Source organism: Polyodon spathula, chromosome 3 (assembly GCF_017654505.1).
Source record: "Polyodon spathula isolate WHYD16114869_AA chromosome 3, ASM1765450v1, whole genome shotgun sequence".
Taxonomy (NCBI): domain Eukaryota; kingdom Metazoa; phylum Chordata; class Actinopteri; order Acipenseriformes; family Polyodontidae; genus Polyodon; species Polyodon spathula.
Genome location: NC_054536.1, coordinates 65,592,266 through 65,618,319, shown reverse-complemented (window position 1 = coordinate 65,618,319; position 26,054 = coordinate 65,592,266). Strand labels below are relative to the sequence as shown.

The window sequence follows — 26,054 nt, the reverse complement described above, 5'->3', positions numbered from 1 at the left end:
TGAGAATCATCTGTATTTATTATTAGGAAATGCAGTCTTTAAGCATACAATACAACAAACAACTGGTAGAAACCCAACAGGCCAGATATAAAAATGTAGAGAGATAGTAAATTAAACATATATTTTTTAATTGAAGATCAATGAAATAGACAGGTGTTATATGTACAGGCATTTCCCCCATGCTTTGTGCCTTACCTGCATGTCATGCTGTTTAAAAGGCTAAGTTAAATAACGAGAGTAAAAAATAAAAAAATAAAAAATAAAAACTCTTCTACTTGGCCAAACACAGTACTGTTGTACAGTTCACCTAAACTCAGAAGACTCTTATTCTGCATGTATCTCAAAATTAAAATGTTCTAACAGGGGTTACATAGATTTCTGTACCCCATATAATTATATATCCCCGCATGATTCCATGCCTGTGCAGATTCAATTTTTCAAAGCAGGATGTGGACGAGCACTGCCACTGAGTTCTGCTGCAGTTTGTAACAAACACTGAAAACAAGACCAAACTAATTCTGTAGAAAAATTAAAAGGCACATTTAATAGCACTGATTTTCTACGCTCAGCCTCTGGTATTGCTCAACACACAAAACCCTTGATTAAAAATAACCTTATAAAACTGTATTTTTCTTACAAAATGCATTTTAATTTTATTGCATGTTAATGCTGTTCAGAAACATCAAGCGTTCACGTTCAGCGATGAAAAAATGCAGCTATATTGGCATGAAATCATCAAAGGTACAGAATTCTATAGCGTACAGGAATCTACCATACATAACACCTCAACTTGTATTCCAAAACATTGGTGATTTCTCTGCTCTAGAGAAAAGGGCTTGTTCTTTAATGAAGCGTGCAGTAAACTGTAACGTATTTGACTACACAACAATGTTCAGGCGTGATTGGTTTTTATTACTGTATTTATTTTCGTGGAGTATTGTGTAGCTACCATTAGTGAACAGAAGTTTGAGCACCCTTCTATATATTACCTCTCTGAGCTTCGTATTTTGTTCCTTGTTTGTTTGAACTGTTGCTTTTTTAGTCAGTAAATCAGGAAAAGTCGTTGTCGAGCTGTGCTACAGGATTTAACACAGGCTTCAGTTTTTTTCCGGTTTTATTTCGAAATGTATTTAGCATACCCCCTAGAGTTTAATTTGCTGTCGGATTCATTTAGTCATTCATATTAATTTCAATTACACCTATTGTAAAAGGGTGGAGCGCTAGTTATAAAGGCTGTAATGTATATAGAGGTGTGTGTGTGAAGCACATGTTCAACTACATGATTCAATTTTCAAGGCTCCATGTCATAGTGTTGTGCACTCACTCAAGTTATGGTATGTGGGTGGATTCAATCAAAAAATTTAATTTGCCTGTATTACAGGAAATCTCAATCAACCTTTACAGACACAGTATGTTTTAAAAATTTTAAACAATTTCTGGTATTTTTTTGGCTAATGTCTTCATCAGTTTTCCCCAGCAGCTGTAGAAGACAGAGGGTCCAAAAAGAAAGCTGCCTAGTTAATCTTGTTTTGCTAGTAAGATAAAAGCAAACACTTAATCAATTCTTAACTTCACAGGGAGCCAGTGTAAAGAGGCCAAAACAGGGGTAAAATGTTAACTTTTTCTGGTTTTAGTTAGAATACTGAACAAGCTGTAAGCAGGGCACCACACATTTTGGGATACAGAGAAAAGTGCATTACAATAATCAATTTTAGATGAAACAAAGGCATGCATTAGTCTTCTTAGCATCGGGTAGAGAGCTAATAGCTATACTTCTCAAATGATAAAAGGAAACTTTAGTAACTTGCCTAATAACAGTCTACAACGATAGATCAGGGTCAAAGACGACCCCTAAATGTCTCATTTCTAGTTTTAGTTCTAATGAGAGAACAAGTAAATTGGCATTTTTTAGTTGGTTCTGAGAACCCACTAGCATAGCCTTTGTTTATCAGAATTCAACATTAAAACATTCTGAGACATCCAACACTTGAGGTCATCAAGGAAAACCGCAGTATTTCCTGGCTTAAAGACAAATATAGCTGTGTAGCATCAGCATAACAATGAACTGACACCTCGTGTCTGTGGATAATGTCACCTAAGGGTAACATATATAACACAAATAACAAAGCACCTGATATAGAACCAACACCACGACAACCTCAGACAATGCCGAATTCATTTCCCTAACAGAGAAGAACTAAAACCATCAGAAAGATAAGACCTGAACCAAGACACAGTAGGACAACTCTGACAATCCCACTGAGCTTTCAAGACAGTTAAATACAATTATGAAGTGGTCCACAGTATCAAAAGCAGCACTTCGATCTAGTAGAATTAAAATTGAGGGAAAGACTGAGTCAGAGTTTATTAACAGATAATTTACTACTCTAACAAGTGCTGTCTCAGTGCTATGTGCAACACGAAATCCAGAGCATTTTCATATATACTATTAAGAGCTAGAGATTTGTATCATTGACTGCCAACAACTCTCTCTAGAGCCTTAGCCAAAAATGACAGATTGGGGATTGGCCTATAATTATTAAGGTCCAAGTTAGTTTTCTTGAGCAAAGGCTTTACCACAGGTACCTTAAGTGCTAAGACAACAGAGGAAAGTGATCCTTTTCTAACATTTAAAAAACAGAAAATACATATTTTGATAGTTTAGTAGGACTGGGATCAAGAGCACACGTGTAGCTCTCCACAAATGAAGAAGTTTTCCACACTAAGCAAGTTCTCCGCAGAAGGAACAGCACTCCAGGCAAGACAGAGAGAGCGCCCCACACTGAGAGCTTCCTCACACTAGAGAGAGCTACCCACACTAGAAGTGTACCCCACAGAAGGAACAGCGCTCCGGGCAAGAGAGAGTGCTCTCCACACAAAGAACAAGTCTTTGAACTTTGACAATCAGGAGTGCTGAGGGAGAAATGGAAGCTGAACTGTTCTGAAGAAAGTTACTCAAGTCATGGGAGCATAATTGCTTGAATTTACGGAAGGCAAGGAAGAACCAATATTCTAAATAATGGCTAAAATCACCTTCTGAGGAAGGGCACTGCCGTCTGATCTACGAGAGACTGAATCAGTAAACGGGATACTGCATTAATTGGAAAGCGGGCCTTTGTTTCCACATAGCTGCACGAAATGATTTGTTTTTGGAAGATACCGAGAGAATTGCAACAAGAACACTTCTACAAACTAATAACTTTCCAATTGCAACGCATTATCCGAAATGTCTGATCAACAGAACTATTCCCAGTTGGAAAACTGTCGACAACAAAGATATTGTTGCAAGACTTGGAGATCAACAAGCTGATCTCCATTTGAAAATAACTATTTGTTTATTGCGAGCCTACGCAATACAATGTGTACAGCAAAGTACCGTCTTCATTCATTGGAATTTTAAATCCATAAAGCCGCAGTATTCACCTACAAAGATTGACTTCTTTATATGGAAATCGATAAGTAGTCAACATGTCTAATATTAAATATTTTATGACTCGAGAAAGTAACTGAAGCAAATGCTATCAAGTTAGTGGATAAACTGTTCTAGGAATATAATATAAGTTCCTGTTTAACAGTGTGTAAAATGTATTTTGTTTGTTGAAATGTGCAACTCAAAGGAGTTGCCTCGTAAATACAGAGAATTTGATCACTGTCCCATTTCTGAGTTAATTTGAATATATAATTGATAGGTTGATAATATATTATTAGTTTGATACATTACGTCTAAACCAAATTAACACGGTAAAACTAATTTGCTAAATTAGGTACTCGAATGTTGGATTTTGTTCTGAATGGGAAGTTGAATTAATTCTCGTGCTTATTGACATGATAGACTACAACGAGAAATAGGTATTGAAAATACTAATGCAAAGTAGATACTTTGTGTGATAAGCCATATTTAATATTAGTATATTAAACATCTATGCTTATGTTATGGTCGTTGTAATCGTCTGACTATGAGATCAATATATACTATTCATGCATATAGCTAACCAGTAGCCTTTCCTTTCTGTAATATTAAACTAGTTGTGCACCCTGTTTATTCTTAAATAAACTATTGTTTTATATTTCTGACACGTTGTGCAAATGTCGGTTATTGTCCAAGGGAATCCAAATTCTACATGTTCCAGAACTTAAATATGGTATGTTTCATTTCTTACATTTTGATGTTCTTAAACAGAGCGACTAGAGATTATTTATATTTAAATAAATTGTATACCTAATTCACTACAGTGAGCTTCTTTTAAAAGGCACTCCCCGAGTTTTAACTGCTGCTACCGTATCTACGATACTAGTCAAGGAAGTGTTGTGGGTGTTAACCAGCTCATCTAATGATAAAGACTGAGTAAGTGGCAATGAACGCAATATCTCAGAAAATTTTACAGTATTTGAAGAATTAACTACCGGGTTTTAATTGCATGTTCCAGAGTAGTTCAAAGCAAATTAAGCTTGAAAAGAATGGCAAGATGATCATAAATAGTAAGATCACTAGTTTCGAAATTCTGAACAAGTAAACCACGAGAAATTATTAAATCTAAAGTATGAACATGATAATGAGTAGAACCTTTATTGAACACGCTGGACATAATCTAGGGCATTCAGTGGTCTCAAATTCCAAAGCATTCAATGTCAATATGCATGTTAATCACCCAATGAAAGAGTCCTATTGGATTATAGATAAAAGATCACCAAATTTGATCAAAAATAGCGGGTTTGACTTTGGCGGACGATATATAATTACTATATGAACAAGTAGGGTAAATATTACCAATTAAAAAGATGAATAAACTTAAACAATTTTTGTTTGATACTATGTTCAGTGTGGAAGATAGTGGCAACTCCGCCTCCCTGTCCTATAGAGTGTACCTTCTGGAAAAAAAGTTTAATTTGGAGGAGAAGCCTCAATCAATCTTGTCAAGTTTTAATTAGAGAAAATATCAAGGTTATAATCCATAATAAAGTCACTGACTAGAGGAGCTTTATTAGACAGAGATCTAACATAAAAAAGCCAGGGGTATATTGGTACAATGAAGAACATTTGATTTAGCAGAGGTAATAGGTATATGAAGAAGATAACTGTAACACACACCTCTGGGATTGCTAAATGCCAACGAATAGCGGGAGTGGTAAGATACTTTAACTTATTTTTCCCTCTCTCAACTCAGTACACATCTGTTTAGATTCCCTCCCTGCCCCAGTTCTTATTTTAAATAACTTACTAAGTGTTTTTCAATATTTCCACCTAGTCTACTTGCCCCTGACCTATTTAGGTGCACTCCATGTTTCTTGTAGTATGTAGTTGTTCCCCAAATGCAGTCCCAGTTATTTATTATTCTGAACCCTTCCTGCACACACCAACCAGCCAGCCAGCCAAGTATTTATAGACATAATTCTACTGAAATATCCATCCCCTCTATCAATAACAGGTAATAAACCTTACAAAATAATTCCGCATCCTAGCTCTTTCAATCTCCTTGTTAATGAATTAAAATGATCTTTCAATACCTCTGATTTTCTGACTCTTATGTAGCAACATGTACAATGACCACTGGCTCTTTTTTATAAGTATAATAATATGTGCATTCTTGATTTAATGTTCCTGACTTTGGCTCCAGGGAGGCAGGAATCAGCCCTGTTTAAAGGATCTTTATGGCTAAACTCACTGTCTACATAGCATATTACTGATTCACCTACTAACATCACCCATGTTTTCATCCATCACACAGTCATCACTGATCAATGCCTGAAATCTGTTAGCTAGATCAATCTCTTTGTATACCGACTTCTCACTTTTCAAGCCCCTCTAAACATACACTTCCACTATCTTGCTGTAACTCTGAAATGTTGCAAGGAGCAGGATTTATAAGGCTAAAATGTAAATCAGAATCCAAAACTAGCCAAATGTTATTAATTTAAAAACTAATTGCTAATTTTTATTTATATACTTCTAATTATTTATATTTGTTTTTCAAGTTCAGTATTATTAACCACCATATACATTTCACAAAAATTACAGACCAATGCATGTATTCTGGATTCCACAGTATACTCAATATTACAAACCACTACCATGGATTCAAAGGTTGTGAAATCAACTGAAAAACTTTTGGGCCAAGGCAATTAAAGCAATAAATATGTAAAATAGTATATACAAAATTATTATTTATTAAATTTAGTAGTCAACAATTGATTTTTACCCTGTTTTTCTCCCAATTTGAAACAGCCAATTATTTGTAGACAGCTCACTGCTACCACCCCTGTACTGACTCAGGAGCAGTAAAGACAAACACATGCTGTCCTCTGAAGTGTGTGCCGTCAGCCGACCACTTCTTTTCACTCTGAAGGCCCACCATGCAGCCACCTCAGAGCTACAGTGTCAGAAACAATGCAGCTCTGGGCAGCTTATAGGCAAGCATGCAGGCGCCTGGCCAGTCCACAGGGGTTGCTGGTGCATGGAAAGCTGAGGGCACCTTGGCTGACCTAAGCCCTCCCCACCCAGGTGACTTGGCCAATTGTGTGCTGTCCCTTGGGAGCTATCTTCCATGGTTGACAGTGGAATAGCCTGGACTTGAACTGGCAACCTCCAGGCTATAGGGTACATCCTGCACTCCACACCGAGTGCCTTTACCAGATGTGCCACTTAGGAACCCCCATACAAAATTATTTTAACAACCCAGAAAATATTCAGCTATTCCATGTCTGAAAAAGGAATAGCTTGCAATACAGTACTGTCAACGTTGTCTGATTGATCCCTGCTGTAAGCAATCACCTTATCTTTAATTCAAACCGTATACAAAGCGTGTTCAATTAAATTATTTTTCCTGGATTTAAAATCTTAATGACTGTTAAAACCTGTTTTGCAAATACTAGTTTCCTCTTAATTATGATTTCATTAAATCAATTTAACTTCATCTTGCTGTTTGCATTCAGTTTGAATTAAAAAATAAAGGAGCTGCCCTTTTTTTATTTTACCCATCAATGAAACAGAATCACAGTCTCAATCAAGTTACGGGAGAAAAAACTAAAGTGAACAATCAACACTTTTCCAAGAGTTTAATTGAACTGAGTCGACTCAAAAAAAAAAAAAAAAAAAAAAAAGGACATCACGCGATAAATAGAAAACAAAAACAAAAAGCCCTAGGCATGAAATATTGCTTGTGCCAAACATCCTTATTCAGATGAATGAATCTTTACAAAATTGGAGTCTTTCTTTTTTTTGGAAAAACAAGCATTCAGATCTTCAAGGGTTTAAAAAATAATCTTTACAAAAATGTATTTTTATGTGGTGTTTTTCGTGAAAATCAGTGCAGTTACCATATTTTGCTTCATAATAACTGAATATATATTATTTAAAGAGCATAACAAAAATAATGGAAAAACACCAGTGTGTTACATTTAAAGTTGAATACACTAGATCTACAGTGCAATGAAAACTTACAAAGAAACTGTAAGGCTCTGCAATGTTCTCCCTTGTTCATGTGTATTTTGCTGCTATAAAGAGATAATCATTACTGTACTACACAGAGTTAACAGCAAGATTCCTTATAATGTTCGAGAGAATGAAAAAAAACATTTAAAACAATGCCAGTATTTAAAATGTTTTGCTCGCAAACATTTAATGTTTTACAGTATGTGTCCTGCAGCTCTCGGACGTATAAAAATGCTGTTATGCGGCTCGCAGGGTCAGGAAGTTTGGCCACCACTGTTATACATCATCGCTTTCTTTTAAACTGGGGTTTAAATCAATCCATTGGTCACATATGATGATTAGCTTGGGTCAAAACAAAAGACACCTCAATGAATTACACAGTTTTGAAAGATTCTGTACTGCACTTTCTGTCAAATACTCACTTATAGCTAACAAAATAATTCCATGAATCGTGCCTGTCATGCATTTCCATTCCCTAAACAGGTCTTACATGTGCAGTTTTGAAAGAAGACATTGCAAACGTATTTTAGTTTTCAAAGAAACACATGGTATGGCAAACATCAGAAAAAAATTATCTGGAACCGTATTAAGTACTATACAAAAACTTTTTAAAAAGGCATACAAACTGAGAGCTTCCTTTCAACTAGTACAGGGGTAGGTAACTTGTCTAACAGTCCACTTCACTCCATTGCAGGACTTTGATTAAACCAGTTCCTTAATTTTATTAATGGCCCCTGCTGACTTTCAATTAAATAATTAAGGGCCATATTAGAATTAAATTCTTACTATGGCCTGCACTGGAAGAGCCAAGGTTGACTACTCCAGTGCTGGTTTAAAGTAAGCTCTCACTTTGCAAGCTTTCTTTTAAACTTTTTCATATCATACACCCACTTTGTCCCTAGTTTAGAATGTCCAGCTATATTCCTGGAAACTCCCCACGACATCTTAGGAGAATTGAAGGTCAGTGGGTGTCCCCTTCGAACCCACCACTAAGCCAATTGCTTTTTATGGGCAGCTGATGTTGGCTCTGGAGGCCAACCTTGCATGTGTCTGCTCAAGCTCACCAGACATCTGGACAGTAACAGAGTACACAAATGTACTGTGCCAGACATCACTAAACAAAAAGGAAATAAATGTTTGCAGTAACATGTTCTCTCTTCAAAACTGCATACAGGACATACACAGTGAATGTGACTGCATGAATTAATCTATTAGCTGTACCCCTTGTTCAGTTTACCTTGAGATGTGTAGCCCTTTTAAAAGCTTTGTTGCAGATTCGACACACATGGCACCTCTCTTTTCCATGGGCCTGCTCGCAGTGGCGTCTCAGCATGATGCCTGTTAGAAACACCTGGTTACAGTAGAAGCACTGGTTCAGCTGGCTGGACTGTTCAACTTCACTGTCCTTTGGGAGGTCCCTGGTAACCTCTGTGACCTGCAATTAAACATTGAAAACGTTAAGCGATTAAGATTATTCCTGATTCTTTCACTAATTCTTTCACACTTCACACTCTGTGGAAATAGCAATTTATTCTCCACAGTTCTTAGCATTTTGTTTAAAGCTATAATTTAAAATGCACTTTAAACTTTAAGAACTTAAAAATGAACAGTGTGACCTATTACTAATAGTCATATAATTTAAAGAAGAAAGCTTCTGATAACCAGGCATTACCCCATAGACATTTGTGTCATCCAGAGTTCCAGCAGTACTATGGGTTGGGTGGCTGACCAGTATTACTTGCTGTGGAGCTGTTCCAGGTTGCCCTTGGAGACTTGAATCCCCAATAATTGCAGGGAATTGTTGCCCCTATTAAAAAAATGAATTACAGATATAACCTCCTTCGCTTGTGAGCCAGAATCTCATGGAACAGAAAAAAAGGCAAGCACGTCATTCTGAAATGCCTTGCTTAAACAGTACCCAACTTCCTGAAAATGTTGTATACTGATTTTTATGTAATTGCTGCCAAAGGTGACTCTACCAAAATATTGAATCAAGGGTATGAATACTTACGCAATCAATTATTTTCTGTTTCGTATTTGTAATTAATTTAGAACAATTTGTAGATTTAATTTTTCACTTTGACATTATGGACTTTTTTTGTGCTGATCAGTGGCAAAAACTCCTAATTAAATCCATTCTGATTCCATGTTGTAACACAATAAAATCCAAGGGGGGTGAATACTTTTGAGAGCCACTGTAGCTGAAGTCAGTTAATGGTGCGTGCCGGGAGACCACAATATAAAGAGTTGCACTAGTCTAGAGGAGACAAATGAATGATAAAGTATCTCCGCATCCGGGAGGGAAAGGTAGGGACAGGCTTTGGAGATGTTTTGAAGATGGCAGAAGATTTGACTAGGGAGGAGATATGAGCATCAACATAACCTGGTTAACCATACTAATGGTATATCAAATGCTTAGATGATACATATGGTTACATTCAAGTAGAACTTATAAGGCCAGAACAAAATACATTGCGACAAGGAATTGCATTAGTTCTATTACTTAGTTACTTAGTCCCAGCAGTCCAGATGGTCGCTGAAGAAGGGGCCCTGGGCCTGTGGCAGAAATGCCCTAGGGCTGTTGCTTCAACTTTGGCACCTGCGGTTTCTTGCCAGGTGCGTTGCGCTGAAATCGCTTGTGCCTAGCCCGTGGACTGCCCTGAGGCTACCACTGTGGCCGGGGTGGTGGTCTCCAATACCACTGCCTCTTAGGCGGTGGTACAGGCTTAGGGACAAGGTCAAACACCTTTGTTGCCTCCCTTGCTGCCTTGGACCAAAGCAACATATCATCCACTGCAGGGCCAAAAGTATGCCCTGGTGTAATGTGTGCGTCAAGGGCCTTATTAACCTTCGTCAGCCTGGCTTGAGAAAGCCACAGCTGACTTTGTGCTCCTACCAATGCTGCCATACTCCACCCTGTTGCTTGTCTCAGGAACTTCACCAGCCAAAGCAAAATGCGAGAGATTAACTGCAGCTCATCCGTTTGATCAGGGGTGAGTCCCACCTCAGCAGCGGAGCTCCAAATGTGGCTCTGGTAAGCCACCAGGCCCGTATTGTAGTTGCCCAAACACGCACCGAAGGCGTCAGCCTACATTGCTTGTTCGGGCAAGCGGCGTCCTTGCACAGCAACGCCAGATTCGCTGGCTGCGCCAAGGCTGGTATGGTCGATCCCACTGGGAGTCCCATCTTATCCCCCTCATGCACCCTATAGGTCGTGCCCAACCCAGGGTCGCAGGGGCTGTGGCCAGGCGTTGCCATGACGAGGTAAGCTCCTACCAAAAATCCGAGTGGATGGGTGGAGCTTCAGATGGAATCTACTTACGCTCGTCAAACACTGAGCACTTCTTGGCCTTTGCACATGGCCATGGCACCTTAAGTGCTTCATTGGCTCAACTCATCAAGGGTATAAGCTCCCCAGGTAACGGAGGTAGGGGCAGCGAATCCGATGCCACTTGTTCCTCCAATACAAACCCCTCTTGCTCCTCCCCTTCTTCCAATGCAAGGCCAGAAAGAGCATCCTCCATTTCCTCCCCCACCGACCCAAACGGAAGCTGGGGGGTGGGTCACCGTGTGTGACGGAACAGGTGTTTGTGTCGCCAAAAACGCAGCAGATGCCTGTACTGGCAAATAGCGCTCCTGCAACAACTGGATCAGAGTTGACTGCTGTTGCTGGAACATCTCGCACATATTACGCCAGCGGTACGATGACCTGGACCTGTGCCTCCTCTTCTTACTCTTTGGTGGGGGAAGGAGAAGAAGCAGGAGAGGAAGAGGACAAGGAAGAGAAAATGGGGCTTCTCCTGTGTCCCTTCCTAGAAGTAGGATCCCTGGAGCTACGTGCCCCAGCACTGCGTGCCGTAGAATGGAGCCTCTGGCTACTTTCTTTGGAACGGCGCTCTCTGAAACAGCGCTCCCTAGGGCAGTCGGAACAGCGCTCCCTAGAGTGCCCCCTACTGCTACTAGTCTCCGCAGGAGGTAGTTGCACAGGAGTGATGGAGAGATCACAAGACTGGCGCATAAGCCTGGTTCATAGGGATCGCTTGCTGAAAGCCACATACTGTGCGCAAAAGGCAGGGTCCACCAGCGCTCGCTCTGCGTGTTCCTGGTCTAAGCAGTGCACGCATTTCTCATGGCCATCAGCTGCTGGCAGCTTGGCACCACAATCAACACAACTGTGAAACATAGTGCTTATTGCCTATGTAATAGGCTTAGCACAAACAAAAAATAACTACTACTGAGCTATGCTCTGTATCTAGCCTGGTATCTACAGACTAGTAAAACACTAGTCTGGGTACCTAATATCTAGTACAACTGGTACCAAAAGCAAGCAAGCTTGGTACTAATTCTGGTGCTGACAGCAATACGTTGGTGCCAGCAACTTGGTACTGAAGTAATTTACGTACCGAGTATGAATACAACCGGTACTCCCCGGTACCAACCGCTAGTACCATTGGTACTGTAACGGCCACAATGAGACATTGCTACCGTAACGTCCGCACCGCAGTGTTTTTTTTTTTTTTTTTTTTTTTTTTTTTAAACGAGACGTCGGTACGGGACTTTAATACTCACCTGACAGTCTTGGTACCGAGGTATACCGTTGGTACCAGGAGACTAGGTACCATACGTGTTATGTATCGCGTCAATATACAGTCGGTACCGAGTACCTACCCTAAGGTTGCGTCCACTCTAGTACCGAGGTACAAAGAAGAAGACGTCAACCTTGTGCTAAAGCACAACAGTAGCAAGTCAATCCCACAAAAGCAGGAGATCTAGCCAGCTATCTGTGAGATGCACGCCAGCTAACTGTACAGTCAAGAAGACTTTGTAACTATAGAATAAGCAGTACGAATACTACACTCAATCACCATTACAGGCCATCTCCAGCCGAAGACAGCCTCTGTACTACAGCCGTAATACGGAGAGTCCTGTGAGCCCACAGAACTCGACCCTGTTTTCTGCAAAATAAAGAAAAACAAGGGAAGGGAGTAAACAGGAACGTAACAGCACTGAATACATAAGATAAAGAAACTATCCAAGCCGGGGTAGTACTATATTTTTACTTACTATTTTTAATTCTGGAACAGAGCCCTGTCCAAACGAGAGTACTTCGCTGCAAGAGCGAGCTTGACCCGGGGGAGGGCGAACGCAAGCCACAGGACTAACCAGCTCACGGCAGAAGTTTTTTTTTTTTTTTTTTTTTTTTTTATAACCATGGTAGATATTATCGACCGAAAGAAAAAAACACTGTTATAAGACAGAACCCTGCAAAAAACAGTTTAATAAGAGGCACAAATCGAGCAAGTAATGAAAACTTAGCTCAGATGCTTTCACTCTTAGTGAAAAAGGATATGAGAATTTGCAAATGGCCGCAGTGTGCTTTTGTCGGGGCAACTCGCACTGCGTCATGCACTCTCGCGAGAGTTTGTTAGCATACATGATTCCATTTTTGGATTCTTAAAGGGGAATAACCCATTAGTGGTGGTTCATATTTCGTATTTGTAAGAGAACAATGTTTAACTTGAATTGTTATTTGCCATCCTTTGTTTTGTAGTTAATTCACTGGGGTAAAGTAAGTTCTACACAACTTATTCTTTACTCCTGGGATATTTTTCTATTTTAACGTGGTACACTTTGTCAGGTCTTGCTGTAAAATACAGACACATGCACAGGGGCCACGGCCACGCACCCTGCCCCTGCTGCTATGCTGTCTGCCTGTGTTCAGAGCAATATAATGGCTTTTATTACTTTTAAATTATGAGCGAATATCCGAACATAAAAATCCTGTCATACCTTTTCTGCAAATCATATATGTACATTGAAAGACTAAATAAGAAAAGCATTTCCCATTCATGCAAAAAGAAACGGCATAAAAGTTTAGAATGGAATAAAAACTAGACCAAAGCAAACATCCATACTTTTTCACAACTTAAATACTTGTAGCTGAGACTGACCACAATGCTACTAAACTTCTGTTTTAGTTCCCTTAAAGGTCTGAAGGATTACAGTGAGGTTGGTTCCAGCACGAACACCAAACTATTACTAAACAAGATGAAGCAATGTGGTTCTCACCTGTGGAGCAATGTTTAGTGTCACTGTGTCAAGGCTTCCGGACAGCATGCTCTGGGTGTCTGCCAGTGTCAGTGTAACACTGCCATCACTTCCCATTCCAGCGGAAGACATTACAAGGTTCTGAGATGCCACTGGAGCTTGGGAAAGTGATGCTGTAGGTGGAAGGCGATTAGCTGTTTAGGAGAAAAAATGCAGTACAAAATGTCAGATTTGTTTTTAATATATTCTAATATAGCCTCAATTTCATGAAACCTTAGCGATAATAATATAAAATAAAGTGATATTGTCAGAAATTCAATACCAGTAATACCTATAATGTACACTGAGCATCAAAAGAAACGTATCACTTATATCTGAGCATCAAAAGAAACGTATCACTTATATTTGGATAAAATTCACTAGATGTGAATGACAAACTCTGTTTTAGAGCAGGTGCAGTGACTTTTTATTGTGATGATTAACAATTGACATCACGAAGATGCTGCAAAAAGATCTGTCGATCTTGGGCAGGTGGTGTGACTCTTGGTCTCCCAGTATATGGCCTGTCATTGACAAAGTGTGTCTGGTTATACCGTCTCACCAGGTTTGAAATTGCTGGCTGTGAGTACCAAAGATGGCGAGCCAACAGCACACTGCCCTAGTCCAGCCTTTTTGTTTCTGTGATTTTTTTTGAACGCTTTTAAAATTCAACAGCTGATATCACTCCATAAACAGTGTCCAATAAACTGTCTAACTAATTAGGTGATTAAGTGCATATGCTTTAGTCACAGTCACTCAGGCATGTGATGGTCAAGGATGAATGATAGAGTGATTAAAAAGAAACCAAAAACATTCTGTCAATGTCCATTATTTATATACCTTATTTTTTTCAAAAATAAATGTGTTATAATAGTGATAAGTTTCTTCTGATGCTCGTTATACTTTACTTGAACTAGGGAAGTGTATCTGTCAGAAATATGCAAGTTATTAATCGTTTTGTCCAACCTACAGGACAATACAAAAGCATTACACTGTCAACATTTGTTTTCCAGACAACAGATAAACTGCTCTGAATGTATCTTCTATGTAGTAACATTTTACACAAAGATGCTTTTTAGCTAAACCTAATCTTGTACCTATAATTCCAGCACTGGTCGGACTCTGAGACAGAAGCTGGTCACTGCCTATTGTCAAAGTTGCTCCATTAGGTTGGTTATTCATAGGTGCTGTCAACCTAAGGTTCCCATTCAACTCAGTACTTCCTGAACTGCTGTGTTGATGGATGATATCTTGACCTAAAGAGGGGAAAGCAAGAAGAAATGCCATAAGGCAGTCAGTAAGGTGTGGGACAACACTGATTCAACACAACTATATTTTAGCCCCGGTCTGACAAGGTGTAAGGGGAGAAACTCTTTGTGATAACCCCACTGTAAATATCACGAGAATTTGGAATTTTGAGAACTAGTTATTTGGCAGTGGTGTGAAAAGCAGATCATTCAGATGACACTGACTCACACCCCTGTAGGTCATTTCTAAAAGCAGGTCACTTCAGAAAAAGGGCTTCTTTGATGGGATAGTTTAATCACAAGAAATAATAACACTATGTAACACAATTTTTGTTCCTGGTTAGTAAGCGTTATTTCCTAATTGCTTATGCCTCAAAAGTATAGAAAATGGCTATTGTTCCCCACAAACTTTGCTTTTGTGACCAGGACAGTGATATTTCAAAATATCACTATTTCCAATGGGAAAACAGGCAAATGTGTGTCTTTTTGTTCACATAAAGTCAGAAAAAAACAACATATTAATCCAAATTAACATGTATATATACTAAAATATATATATATATATATATATATATATATATATATATATATATATATATATATATATATATATATATATATATATATATATATGAATACAAAAATGAATACAAAAATTGTAGTGAGTAGTTTTTCGATATTTACGATTATACTGTAAATACAGTATAATCGTAAATCTCGAAAAACTACTCGCTTCTAAATCTTTTGTAGTCATTTTTGTATTACTTTAGTATAAATGCATGTTAATTTGGATTCATATGTTGTTTTTTTCTGACTTTATGTGAATGAAAAGACACACATTTGCCAGTTTTCCCACCGGAAATAGTGATATTTTTAAATATCACTGTCCTGGTCACAAAAGCAAAGCTTGTGGGGAATAATAGCCATTTTCTATACTTTTGAGGCATAAGCAATTAGGAAATAACACTTACTACCCAGGAACAAAAACAAAAACAAAAAAAATAAATAAATTTGTTACACGGTGTAATCTAAACAGAAACAACAGGTAATATTCTGGAAATGTATGGTACTGTATAAATCACCCGTTTAATATGTGGTGACAAAGCAACAGAGTAGGCAGATAACGTACCCGGTTGGATTAACCACTGTCTCACTGTACGGTTGTACTGTATATTAGACAATTTGAGATTAGAACATTATCCACTGCCTGCCATACTCGCTAGACAGGGTACAGGACATTCACAGTTGTGTTGCGGCAGTTTCATTGGGTTCCAGTCACACAGTGAGGTTTCTTCAGAGGCTCCCAGGATTGATGGTGGCAGCCTCCCAAGAAATGCCGACAACATTATGATATTTCAGCATCTCAACACCACCATTCTTAATACTATCTTTGTCTGTGCAATTCATCCTCCAAACAATGTAATTTTTTTGTTTTTGTTTTACTAGTAGCATACAAAAAAATTCAGGGATACAATATCTAAAGGCTTTAGGACTGCCCCAGTTTTCATATTTTCTCAAACATCTGTTATCTATTGAATTTTCATTACCTGAAATGGTCAGTGTAATCTCTTGCGGAGTCGTTGATGAATTAGTGGAGTTGGAGCCAGTTGCCTGTGCAAGGACTTGACTGAGACTGGAATTATTGATCGTTAATGTAATCTCATGCTGGTTGTTGGAAGATGTCACCACGCCCTGGGAAGTCATGACCTGTGTGAGATCCTGCGTACCTAAGTAGAAAGCACAAATACAACACTGTCAGGGGAAAAACAGCTACAGGCTTTAACAGGCTTAAAATATTAAATAATGTTAGACAGTAGAATAAACTTCTAGGCAGACCTGGGATTACTATAATTAAAAATATGGTTTGTGAAAAATAACTACTTTAAAATTGCAGATTGCAGAAAGTAACTATTGTTTGAAAATAATTAAATACAGACTGCAGAAAGTAAGTATTATTTGAAAATGTTTAAATATGGTTTGTGGCAAGCAATTATTATTTGAACATATTTAACTTGAGTAAACTAGCTGAAATACACTGAAATACTTTAAACTCTTCATAAATAGGTACCTGTAACATACAGCAGCCTAATTATCCCTCATTCTAAGCAGGTTAAGCCTTGCCCTTGTTAACCACTCAATTATCTTTTGGAAACTGCTCTATTTCAATTAGATAAAATGTTATCAATTAATTGAAATATTTGAATATTTTACTTCAGTGGGTACATATTTGAAAACAATAAAATATCTTTAACAACTGGTTTAATGGCCTGTTTTGAAGTTATTGAATTGAACATGTTTAGCATTTTCTTCGTTAGAAATCCTCTCAACCACCATGTGGTAATCGCAAGACTTGTACATAATTATACATTTGGGTAATAATTAGGTTTTAGTTTTTGATTATTCATTAACTATTTGGAGATAGCTGAAGATATATATTTTTTCCAAATAATTTATACATATTTAAATATTTTCAAATAGTATTTGTCTTCTGCAAAAAAAAAAAAAAAAAAAATATTTTCCAAGTAATACTGGACTTTGTGCAATTAATACTTGAATATTTAATAACAAAATTGATTTATTCAAGCATATACACACACACACACACGTCAAAAGTGTTTGAGTACATTTGCTGGAAACCAGGTTTTTTTTTCATAATTGACAATCTTTTACGTCGTATACGTTTCTGTAAATACGTGAATTTGAAAACACATGTTATAATATACAAAACAAAACATAAGGAGTATCAAAGCAATGTTCAAGAAAATTGAAAACTGTCTCTAAATGGATTCCTCAAAATAGCCACCCTTTGCCTTAATAACAGACTCACAAACATTTGTTGTTTACAAGGCATTAGGTTAACAAGTTTCAGCAGGAAATCACCTGACATATCTTCCCAGCTCTTCTGCAGCAATTCCCAGAGATGTTGGGCACTTGTGGGTAGCTTTGCTTTGACTCTTCTGTCCAATTCCTCCCACACAAGTTTTATGGGATTGAGGTCTGGAGACTGGGCAAGCCAGGTCATTATATTGAGTTGTCCTTTCTTCGCCTGATAGTTCTTGCACAACTTTGAGGTTTCGGGTCATTATCTTGCTGAAGAATGAAGGACAGTCCAACTAGCCATAATCCTGATGGAATGGCATGCCTCTGAAGTATGCTATGATAGCCATGCTGGTTGAGCTTACCATGGACTTGGTAAAGATCACCAACTCTGTCACCAGCAAAGCAACCCCAGACCATGACACTGCCTCCTCCATGCTTGACAGTGGGAACCACACATGCAGAACTCATGCGCTCACCTTCTCTGCGTCTTACAAATATTCGGTGGTTGGACCCAAATATTTCAAATTTTGACTCATTGGTCCATAAGACCGACTTCCACTCCTCAAACGTCCAGTTTCTGTGTTTTTTGGCCTACGCAAGTCTCTTCCTCTTATTCTGCACTCTTAACAATGGTTTCTTTGCAGCAATTCTTCCTGTTAGGCCAGCTTCACGCAATCTCCTCTGAACAGTTGATGTTGAAACATCTCTACTTCTAGTAGCATTTAGCTTAGCTTGTATTTCAGGTGCAGTTAATCGCTGGTTTCACGGACTTGTGACTCAAATTAACTTGTTATCTGATTCTGAGGTCACCCTTGGCCTGCCTGACCTTGTTTGGTCCTCATGAGGGCCAGCTGCTTCAAATCGTTTGATGGTCTTGGCCACAGCAGTTACAAACACTTGCAAAGTTCTTGCGATTTGTCTTAAAGATTGACCTTCATTTCTTAAAATAATTACAGACTGTCTTTTTTTCTTTGCTTAACTGAGCGTATTTTACCATTTTCTGCTCCCTTACATTCAGGAATGACAAACTTGTGCCTATGCTACCTATATTTATAGTACTCATGGACCCTCACCTGTTAACAATAATTGGTGAGAAAAGGTTAATTAGGTAACATGCTAGTTAACTCAGAGAACATCTAACAAAGACACTTTTATACTTAGGCCAATGTTCTAACACCGTGTTATAAACATTTCACTTTTAACTGACTTGGGCTTCAGACTGAAATCCCATTGCTTTGGGTGAATATTAAATATTGCTACAATACGTACCGGATTTAAAAGTATGTACTGTATTACAGTCCTCGTGTCCACAGTCGTATCTTTTGGCAAGTGATACTTTCAGAATCCTATTGTTCTGAATTAAAATACCTCTGCTGAAAATATGGTACTGTACCAACAAAACCAAATACAGTACATCTAAATGAAAGCCTACTTATTTTAACGCACAGTCCTTTCAGCTATGTATTTTTGACATTGTATCTTTTTTGTGTTCCCTGAAAATACGGACAAGGGTTGTAACGGGCCAAAATTAAATAACCAGATATGCATCACACTCGTTTAATCTTCACTGAAGTCAAAATGTTATAGGGTTGTTTATGTGAGTGCTGACTGTAATGCATTTCCTTATTTTATTTATCTGTAAGGCTTTATATTGAAGTTTTAACATGTTCACTGAGTTTAAGAATTTAATGTTAAAACAGAAGTAATGTAATTCATTTGCAGACAGTGTGATACCTCGAAGAAAATGCGCTGAGCCGATAAAGAACCTTGTAGAACACAAGCTTGGTTATACAGTAGTTCAAAAGTAACACTGCAGTTAAAATTAACTTTTTTTTAATGTCTACCCCATTACCATTAAAGATGGTACAGTATTTATCGAGATTACTCATGACTTCAAGGTAATGTTGCATTTTACTCTCTCAGTGTTAAAATGAGATGGTAAGTTACTCCCAGACCCAAAACCAGAGCGATTGGTGACACAATGACCCTCGCTAATTTTAAAATATATCCAGACACAGCTCATATATAAGGTCACCTTACCAGAATAGCTGCCACACTGTAGTTTGACTTTTTAAAAAAAATCTATTTCTGTTGGCATTACAGTTGCTGCTGCAGCACGAAAACACCTCATATGTGATTACCGAGACAGAAGTGACCTTACCAGCATCCTAATACACCTTATGAACATAATAGTGGTAACATACCCCTATTCCCCTTAACTCAAAAGTCAGAGGACCTTGGAAAGAGAAGCAGTGATTTTATTAGCATGAAGGTCTTCTAATATCCTTCTGAAAAAAAACTAAAACAAAGGACTACCTACCGCTGTTACCTGTAGTCATAACAGAGTCTTGTTCCGTCAGAGTTCCTATGGTAATATTGGCTGATGCCACATTTGGCTGCAAGGAAAGGCCTGTGAGTGGCTGGATCACCACATTAGCAGGCACTGTGGAATCCCCTGTTTGGAGATGGCCGCCAGCTTGCTGGCTATGGCTGGAGTCTCCTGTTAGGTGATGGGTCAGGATACTGCCTTGCTGCAGGGTCTGTTGCAAAATACTTGGATCTATCTGATTTAAAGGGAGGAAGGAAAAATGAAGTCTGACACATAATAATATATATAATTTTCTTAGATCACCCATACCTTCAAAACACTTGGGTAAAACTATAAATAACTAGACAAGGGTTTAAGTTAGCAGTGAAGAAGACACTTGCCTCCACACATAAAATAAAGAGGACATACAGTTTATAAAATAGAACAATCTCCAAAGGTATGGGAATGTTTCTTTTAATACTGCTTTGCCAGTAAAAAAAACAAAAACAAAAACAAAAAAAATAACAGTATTGCGCTTACCTGGAGTGTTATGTTGTTAATATTGGTGGTGTCAATGCCTGAGATTTGGACATTTGGTCCCACTAGGTTAGTGGCAGTAAGCTGTAGCTGTATACCCTCTAGGGTGGCTAAGCCAGCTTCCGTAAGAGATACAGTGAGATCACCACCTGCTACAAAGAAAAAGAGGAGGAAAAAATCCACTATTTCTGCAAGGTGTTGTTGAAAAATGTAGATAACTTTCATGCTCCATTACTTAAGCATTAGGAAGGTACAATTCAGTGACATGTTTGTTATTAACCATACAAATACATTAATTGAAAATTACTTTCCGAAGTTCTAAAAAAACACTCACTTTTCAAGCTATTTAGATACGTCACTGTTTAGATCAGTGTTCTTGAGACTTATATAACATCATATCAACCTTTATATGACAAAGGTTAAGCTGGGGTTTACCAGTCTTGTGTTGTAGAGGAGAGCATAAAAAAAGAATACATTAAAAAAGGGTAACAGTAATTTCCAAATTAAATATGCCCCAACATCTTACCATTTCTGTAACTAAAGAGGCAGGTGTATGCGATGCGTTTAAAGCATATTAAAACAGCGTGCTACCTATGTTCAAGCATTAAGACTGCTGAAGTGAGGCAGAAGAAAAAAAATATGCCAGGCAGTGTGAATCTGTTTACAGAGATAAGAGAAATATACTGGGTCTTAGGTGACAAGTCATACTTTCTGGAGGTAATAAGTATTTATTTTCTTGGCAGCATCTTCTTGTCAGATCTTGAGTATTAACAATCCGTTTTTTTGTAGAATTCAACCCTATACAAATACCATTCAATGTGGCCATTGATCATTTTGGGCTTTCATAAGCAAAAAAAAATTAAAATGGTTAAAAGTTACTAAATAATCACGCCAGTGATCTTAGAAAAGATTTCAGCCTCTGCAGCACATTTGTATCCTCCATAATCCATAGAAACTGAAGTAAATTGCTTCCTGTAACCGATCCTATGTATTATAAGCTTTAACTGTGCAGTGGACTTTGGGAAAAACTTTCTTCTTGAAGAGATTACAATTTTTTATGATTACCTAAAATTAAAATTATTTTCAGGTTACTGCTACAACTCTCAATACTGAAACTTTCCTGTTTGTGAAAGCAGACCATATGAAAATTATGAAGTGCTTAACATTACAAACCATTTTTTAATTTTTTTAAATTAATTTATACCATATCCCTATACTACAGCAAAGTTTGTCAGAACAAAATGCATTTATTACAGTGCACACTTTGCGGCAATATTTTTTTTTAAAGTAAAATCAACGACATATGTTGGAGCTTATAAAGGCAAGACAACTATTGTAAACATCTTTAAGAAAAACTGCTGTAAACATTGCACCGGAGTTACTTTCAATGAGCTTTTACCTGACATAGAAGCTGGAAGAATGGCTTGTCCAACAAGCCCTTGTTGTAGCAGGTTCTGCTCAAATTGGCTCGTGAGGACAGAGTTGTTGGTGATGTAGACATTAGGGTCACCGGGCGAGGTGTTAAGCAGGTTGACGGGTGGGAGAGCTTCTGTGCTCTGGCGGTCACAAGGCTTTTTATTCTTCTTGGAATCCGATGTTGGCTTGTAATGGCACTGTATGTGGGTCTTTCTGTGGCCAGATGTTCGGAAGCGTAATTCACAGAAGGGGCACTTGAACGGCTTGGAGCCTGTGTGCAGTCGCATGTGTACTTTCAAGCTGCCCTTTGTTGAGAAGGATGTGTTGCACATGTGGCAATTAAAAAGCTTCTGACCTAGAACCAACAGATTTATAATCAGTGTTGACAACATTAAGATGTAGATATGCTCTCTTTCTCAAATTCCTTTTCTTTTCAATTTGTATCCCCTTTAAAATGTACAACTTTAGAACATAATTATTGCACTCCAAGATTTTGTTACTTCTCATTTAAGAGAGGTTTTATTTGAAATATAAAATAAACCCTGTGGTGGATATTTTTGTAGCGTTTAAGAGTCTACAGCAATGGTTCATTATTTTTGATTTCTATATTTCTCTCTTTCTCTATGCTAGAGAAAGAGTGATTGCAATTTTTCTTTTTGAGTCATTAAGTCCATGTACAGTATGCTGACGAACTCAACTGTGCATGTCTTGTGTGTTTGTTAGTAAACTCTTAAAGTGGTCAAAGCTAACAAAATAATTCCCTAAATCTTACCTGCCATTCACTTTCATTCAGTACATAGGTCTCAAACATGCATTATCGTTTAAAGTAAAAAAAAACAAACAAAACAAACAAAAAAAAAAAAAACAGTTTGAAAGTGATTGAAACGGTAGCTTTCGTTATCGTTTACAATGACCGTTATTGTTTTGGTGTGACCTGGGCTTTAGTCTTTGTGATCCGGATGGCTACTGTTAAAATAAAGCTGCAGCATTCCAGCTACAATTGGTCTGACTTTGGAATGGCACCACCACCCTAATGTGCTTGCTGAAAAAATCTTAAACTGTCAGTTGATCCACTTTGTACAGAGGAATATAAGATTTTACACACATTTTGACAATCTGAAACCAGTGTTTCCTGCTGTTCTTTGGCAGTTGTAAGACGCTTAAATGATCCAAACACAGTGGTCTGTTTCAGTGTTTTCGATGGCCCTGCGGTTTCGGCCTCACTTTGTTTATGTTTCCTTGCATTCAATTTATGTTTAGCGCTTTCCATGGGTTCTACAATGGTCTTCCTACGAGTGTAACAGCACTTTACCATCGACGTGAAATTTGACCTTGCCAAACGCATTGACCCAATCTTTATAGGTGATTTTTATTGTTTTTGGCATCTCCGAACAGTTCTGAATACTGAATTAAACGGAACTTGAATACTGGAAGCAGTTTCAATAGACAGGTACGTTTACATAAATTTAAAGCAAAGTTGCCTGTGTTATTGTTGTATTGATTTGGTTACTACCAAACAAACAAAAAAAGCTTTGCATGTTTTTTGCCTCTCCAAGTATAAAACTAAAAAATCTGCTTTTTTTCTGTTCAGCATTGAATCAGCAGCACTTTATTAGTCCTGCCACCAGGTGGCAAAAGAACTGAAAATGCAATAAACAAAACAGCAGGGCGCACCATGGACTTAAAGACTAATATTTAAAGTAGGGGTGGGCACAAATACCAATATTTTGATATGATATCGATACCAATAATCCTTCAACTGTGGGGTTTTTATCCAGAAAATTTGACAGCAACTTTAATGGTTCACAGGTGGAGGCCAATGGTAAGGTAATTGTGTCCTCGTTAGGGCAATTTCTTTCATCGGTGCAAACTGGGAGATTCCACAGCACAGGAGTTGAATACTTATGCAAGCAAGATATTTCAGTTTTTTATTTTTCTTAAAAATATTTCACAACATAAAATCAGTGTCACCTTACAATAACTGATTCTGAGTTTCAGTGTTTAAAAATAAAATATCAAACAGAACGAAATTTCAATGTACTATTTGTAATTCGGTATTATGAGAGAATTGGTCAGGGGTCTGCTATTTGCATGCTGCATTAAGCACTATTGGGAATATTTTGAGATATGTGCATGCGTCAGTGGTTCATTGCATTTTTTCCATGTGAACACTTACACTATTAGTAATGCATTTTTTTTAAATGTGAACTTTAACTATTGTAAATTAGATGTACTTTTAAAACATCAAAACAAATCACAAAATAATGCAACATTCAGCATGACACTGTAGGCTACTTAATACATTTAGATGTGTCGTGAATTAGAGAAGATTAAATTACTTCCGGATTGGCTAGTCTGCGAAGTGAAGTACAGTATAAAATTATTTTGGTTTTGAGGTAGCTGATGATGGCATGGACATAAAACAATATAACAAGACCTTGTTTTTCTCCATGATATTACGATACTAAGTTAAAATAAGTTATTGTTTTTCTTATGTAAATATCTGTTAATGTCTATATGTATGTGTTTCATATTGTAATTCTGTTTGGTTAGTTTTACTGTATTTGGAAGACTGATATTATCGATATCGAAATACGTGCACGATATCGATATACAACTTACATATCTTTGCCCACCCCTAATTTAAAGGCAGTCATGACATTTGTCAAAGCACAGCTAAGCTGCACATGGTTTGAAGTTATGCGACATAAACTGATTCAAACAGGAGGAGTTGTTGCAGAAGATGGGCCTTCTATAGTGACCTAATCTTTAGCGTGTGACACCTGCTGGTGAATCATTGTATTTCAGTAATAACCTGTAGCAAACCAGTTTCCAGTCAGATAACACCCTCTAGTAAGCAGAAGATGCAGGACAGGTTAACTAAAACTGCATATCGCATTTACCTCAATTTTGTCATGGAGAATTGTGCGTGATACTTTCCAATTTGTATAGCTGGCCATTGCTACCACTGTATATAGGTCTAACGGCGGGGGAATTTTTTGTTTTTTTTACTGGTTGCATTAATCTCTGCTAATTTTGAAAATGATAGAAGAAAAGTATCTGCACATATCTGCTATAGTGAAGGGAAGTGTACAGCAGGTAAGATTTATTACATTAGTTTGTAAGCTGCAACCAGTTTTTGTTGGAAATTATTTGTGTTCTATGTGATTGATGTAAGGTTCAATAAAATAGACTTTCATTTCAGTCCATCATTCAGAAATACCCATGGGCTCTAGAGGCCTTTAAGGCACCAGTAAATGTTAGGTTGGATGTAGAGGGTCTTTTCTTGAAAGATAACCCCTTTTTGTTTTGTTTTTTTAAGAATACAGTGAAAAAAAGCAAATCATAAGTTATTAAAGTTGCTTCTGACATATTCTTCTATTAAAAAGTTGATCAAATACAATTCTAGAACTTCTGCTGAAATGGGACTACTCAAGTGAAACCTAATGCATCAATCTATACAACAGGACACAATGAGTCTGGCATGATCAACTCAATTTTTCACTATACCAAACAAGTCATCTCAGCTTGTCTTGTTGATAAAGTGAGTGAATTACCATGCAAGATGACAAATGTGTTTTAGGGTTTTGACAGCAGGATTAGATACATATGGACACAACTCAAGTGTTTGGACATCTTTAAGAGTGTTATTATATAATACAGACAAAAGCAATACAGAAAATATAAAACATGCAGCATACAATCATTTTACTGTTATTCATGCAAGCATAGTGAAGACAACTTTTGTTTCTGAAAAGTTTAACATTTTTTCCAATATACTGGTGTATTGCTGAATACACTAATACAAATATAGGATTACAAGGTTGTGATTTTGTATTAATTAAAGCAGTTCCAAATGTTGATTTCTACTTGTGTAAAATGGAAGACATGTTTTAATAAAACTATTTATGTTTGCTAAACTATTCAAGTGACATGAAATGATACCACATTTTGATAAATGGGGTGTTTTTAAATTGAAACAAACTAATTACACAAATGCATGTTGTTACAACTTCAGTGAACAGGTTTCTGATGACACTGATAAACAACTCAAGGTTCTCTCTTGTGTTTTAGCTCAGCCATGAAACACAAAACGTGCTTCAACAGTTGTCAGAAAAATTGTCTGAAAGTTGCCCGCTGTATCATTTTGGTGTCGGTCTAAACAACATCAGTATGTGTCATCCGAGCCCTATTCACTCATGCACTTGTA

General features: G+C 37.6%; 1 protein-coding gene across 3 annotated transcripts in view; it reads right to left on the bottom strand.

Annotated features, from left to right (window-relative positions):
- Window positions 1-26,054, bottom strand: part of LOC121313325 (zinc finger protein 236-like) — a 114,228-nt gene that overhangs the window by 4,832 nt on the left and 83,342 nt on the right. For 2 of the 3 annotated variants that reach the window (XM_041245731.1, XM_041245733.1), the window contains 8 exons: window positions 21,828-22,199; window positions 20,432-20,580; window positions 19,904-20,147; window positions 16,311-16,490; window positions 14,614-14,772; window positions 13,499-13,671; window positions 9,102-9,236; window positions 8,667-8,864 (listed from right to left, as the gene is read on the bottom strand). In XM_041245731.1, the coding sequence (XP_041101665.1) occupies window positions 8,667-8,864; window positions 9,102-9,236; window positions 13,499-13,671; window positions 14,614-14,772; window positions 16,311-16,490; window positions 19,904-20,147; window positions 20,432-20,580; window positions 21,828-22,199 (1,610 nt within the window). The remainder of the gene's footprint in view (window positions 1-8,666; window positions 8,865-9,101; window positions 9,237-13,498; window positions 13,672-14,613; window positions 14,773-16,310; window positions 16,491-19,903; window positions 20,148-20,431; window positions 20,581-21,827; window positions 22,200-26,054) is intronic. The other variant, XM_041245732.1, reaches the window with a different exon arrangement.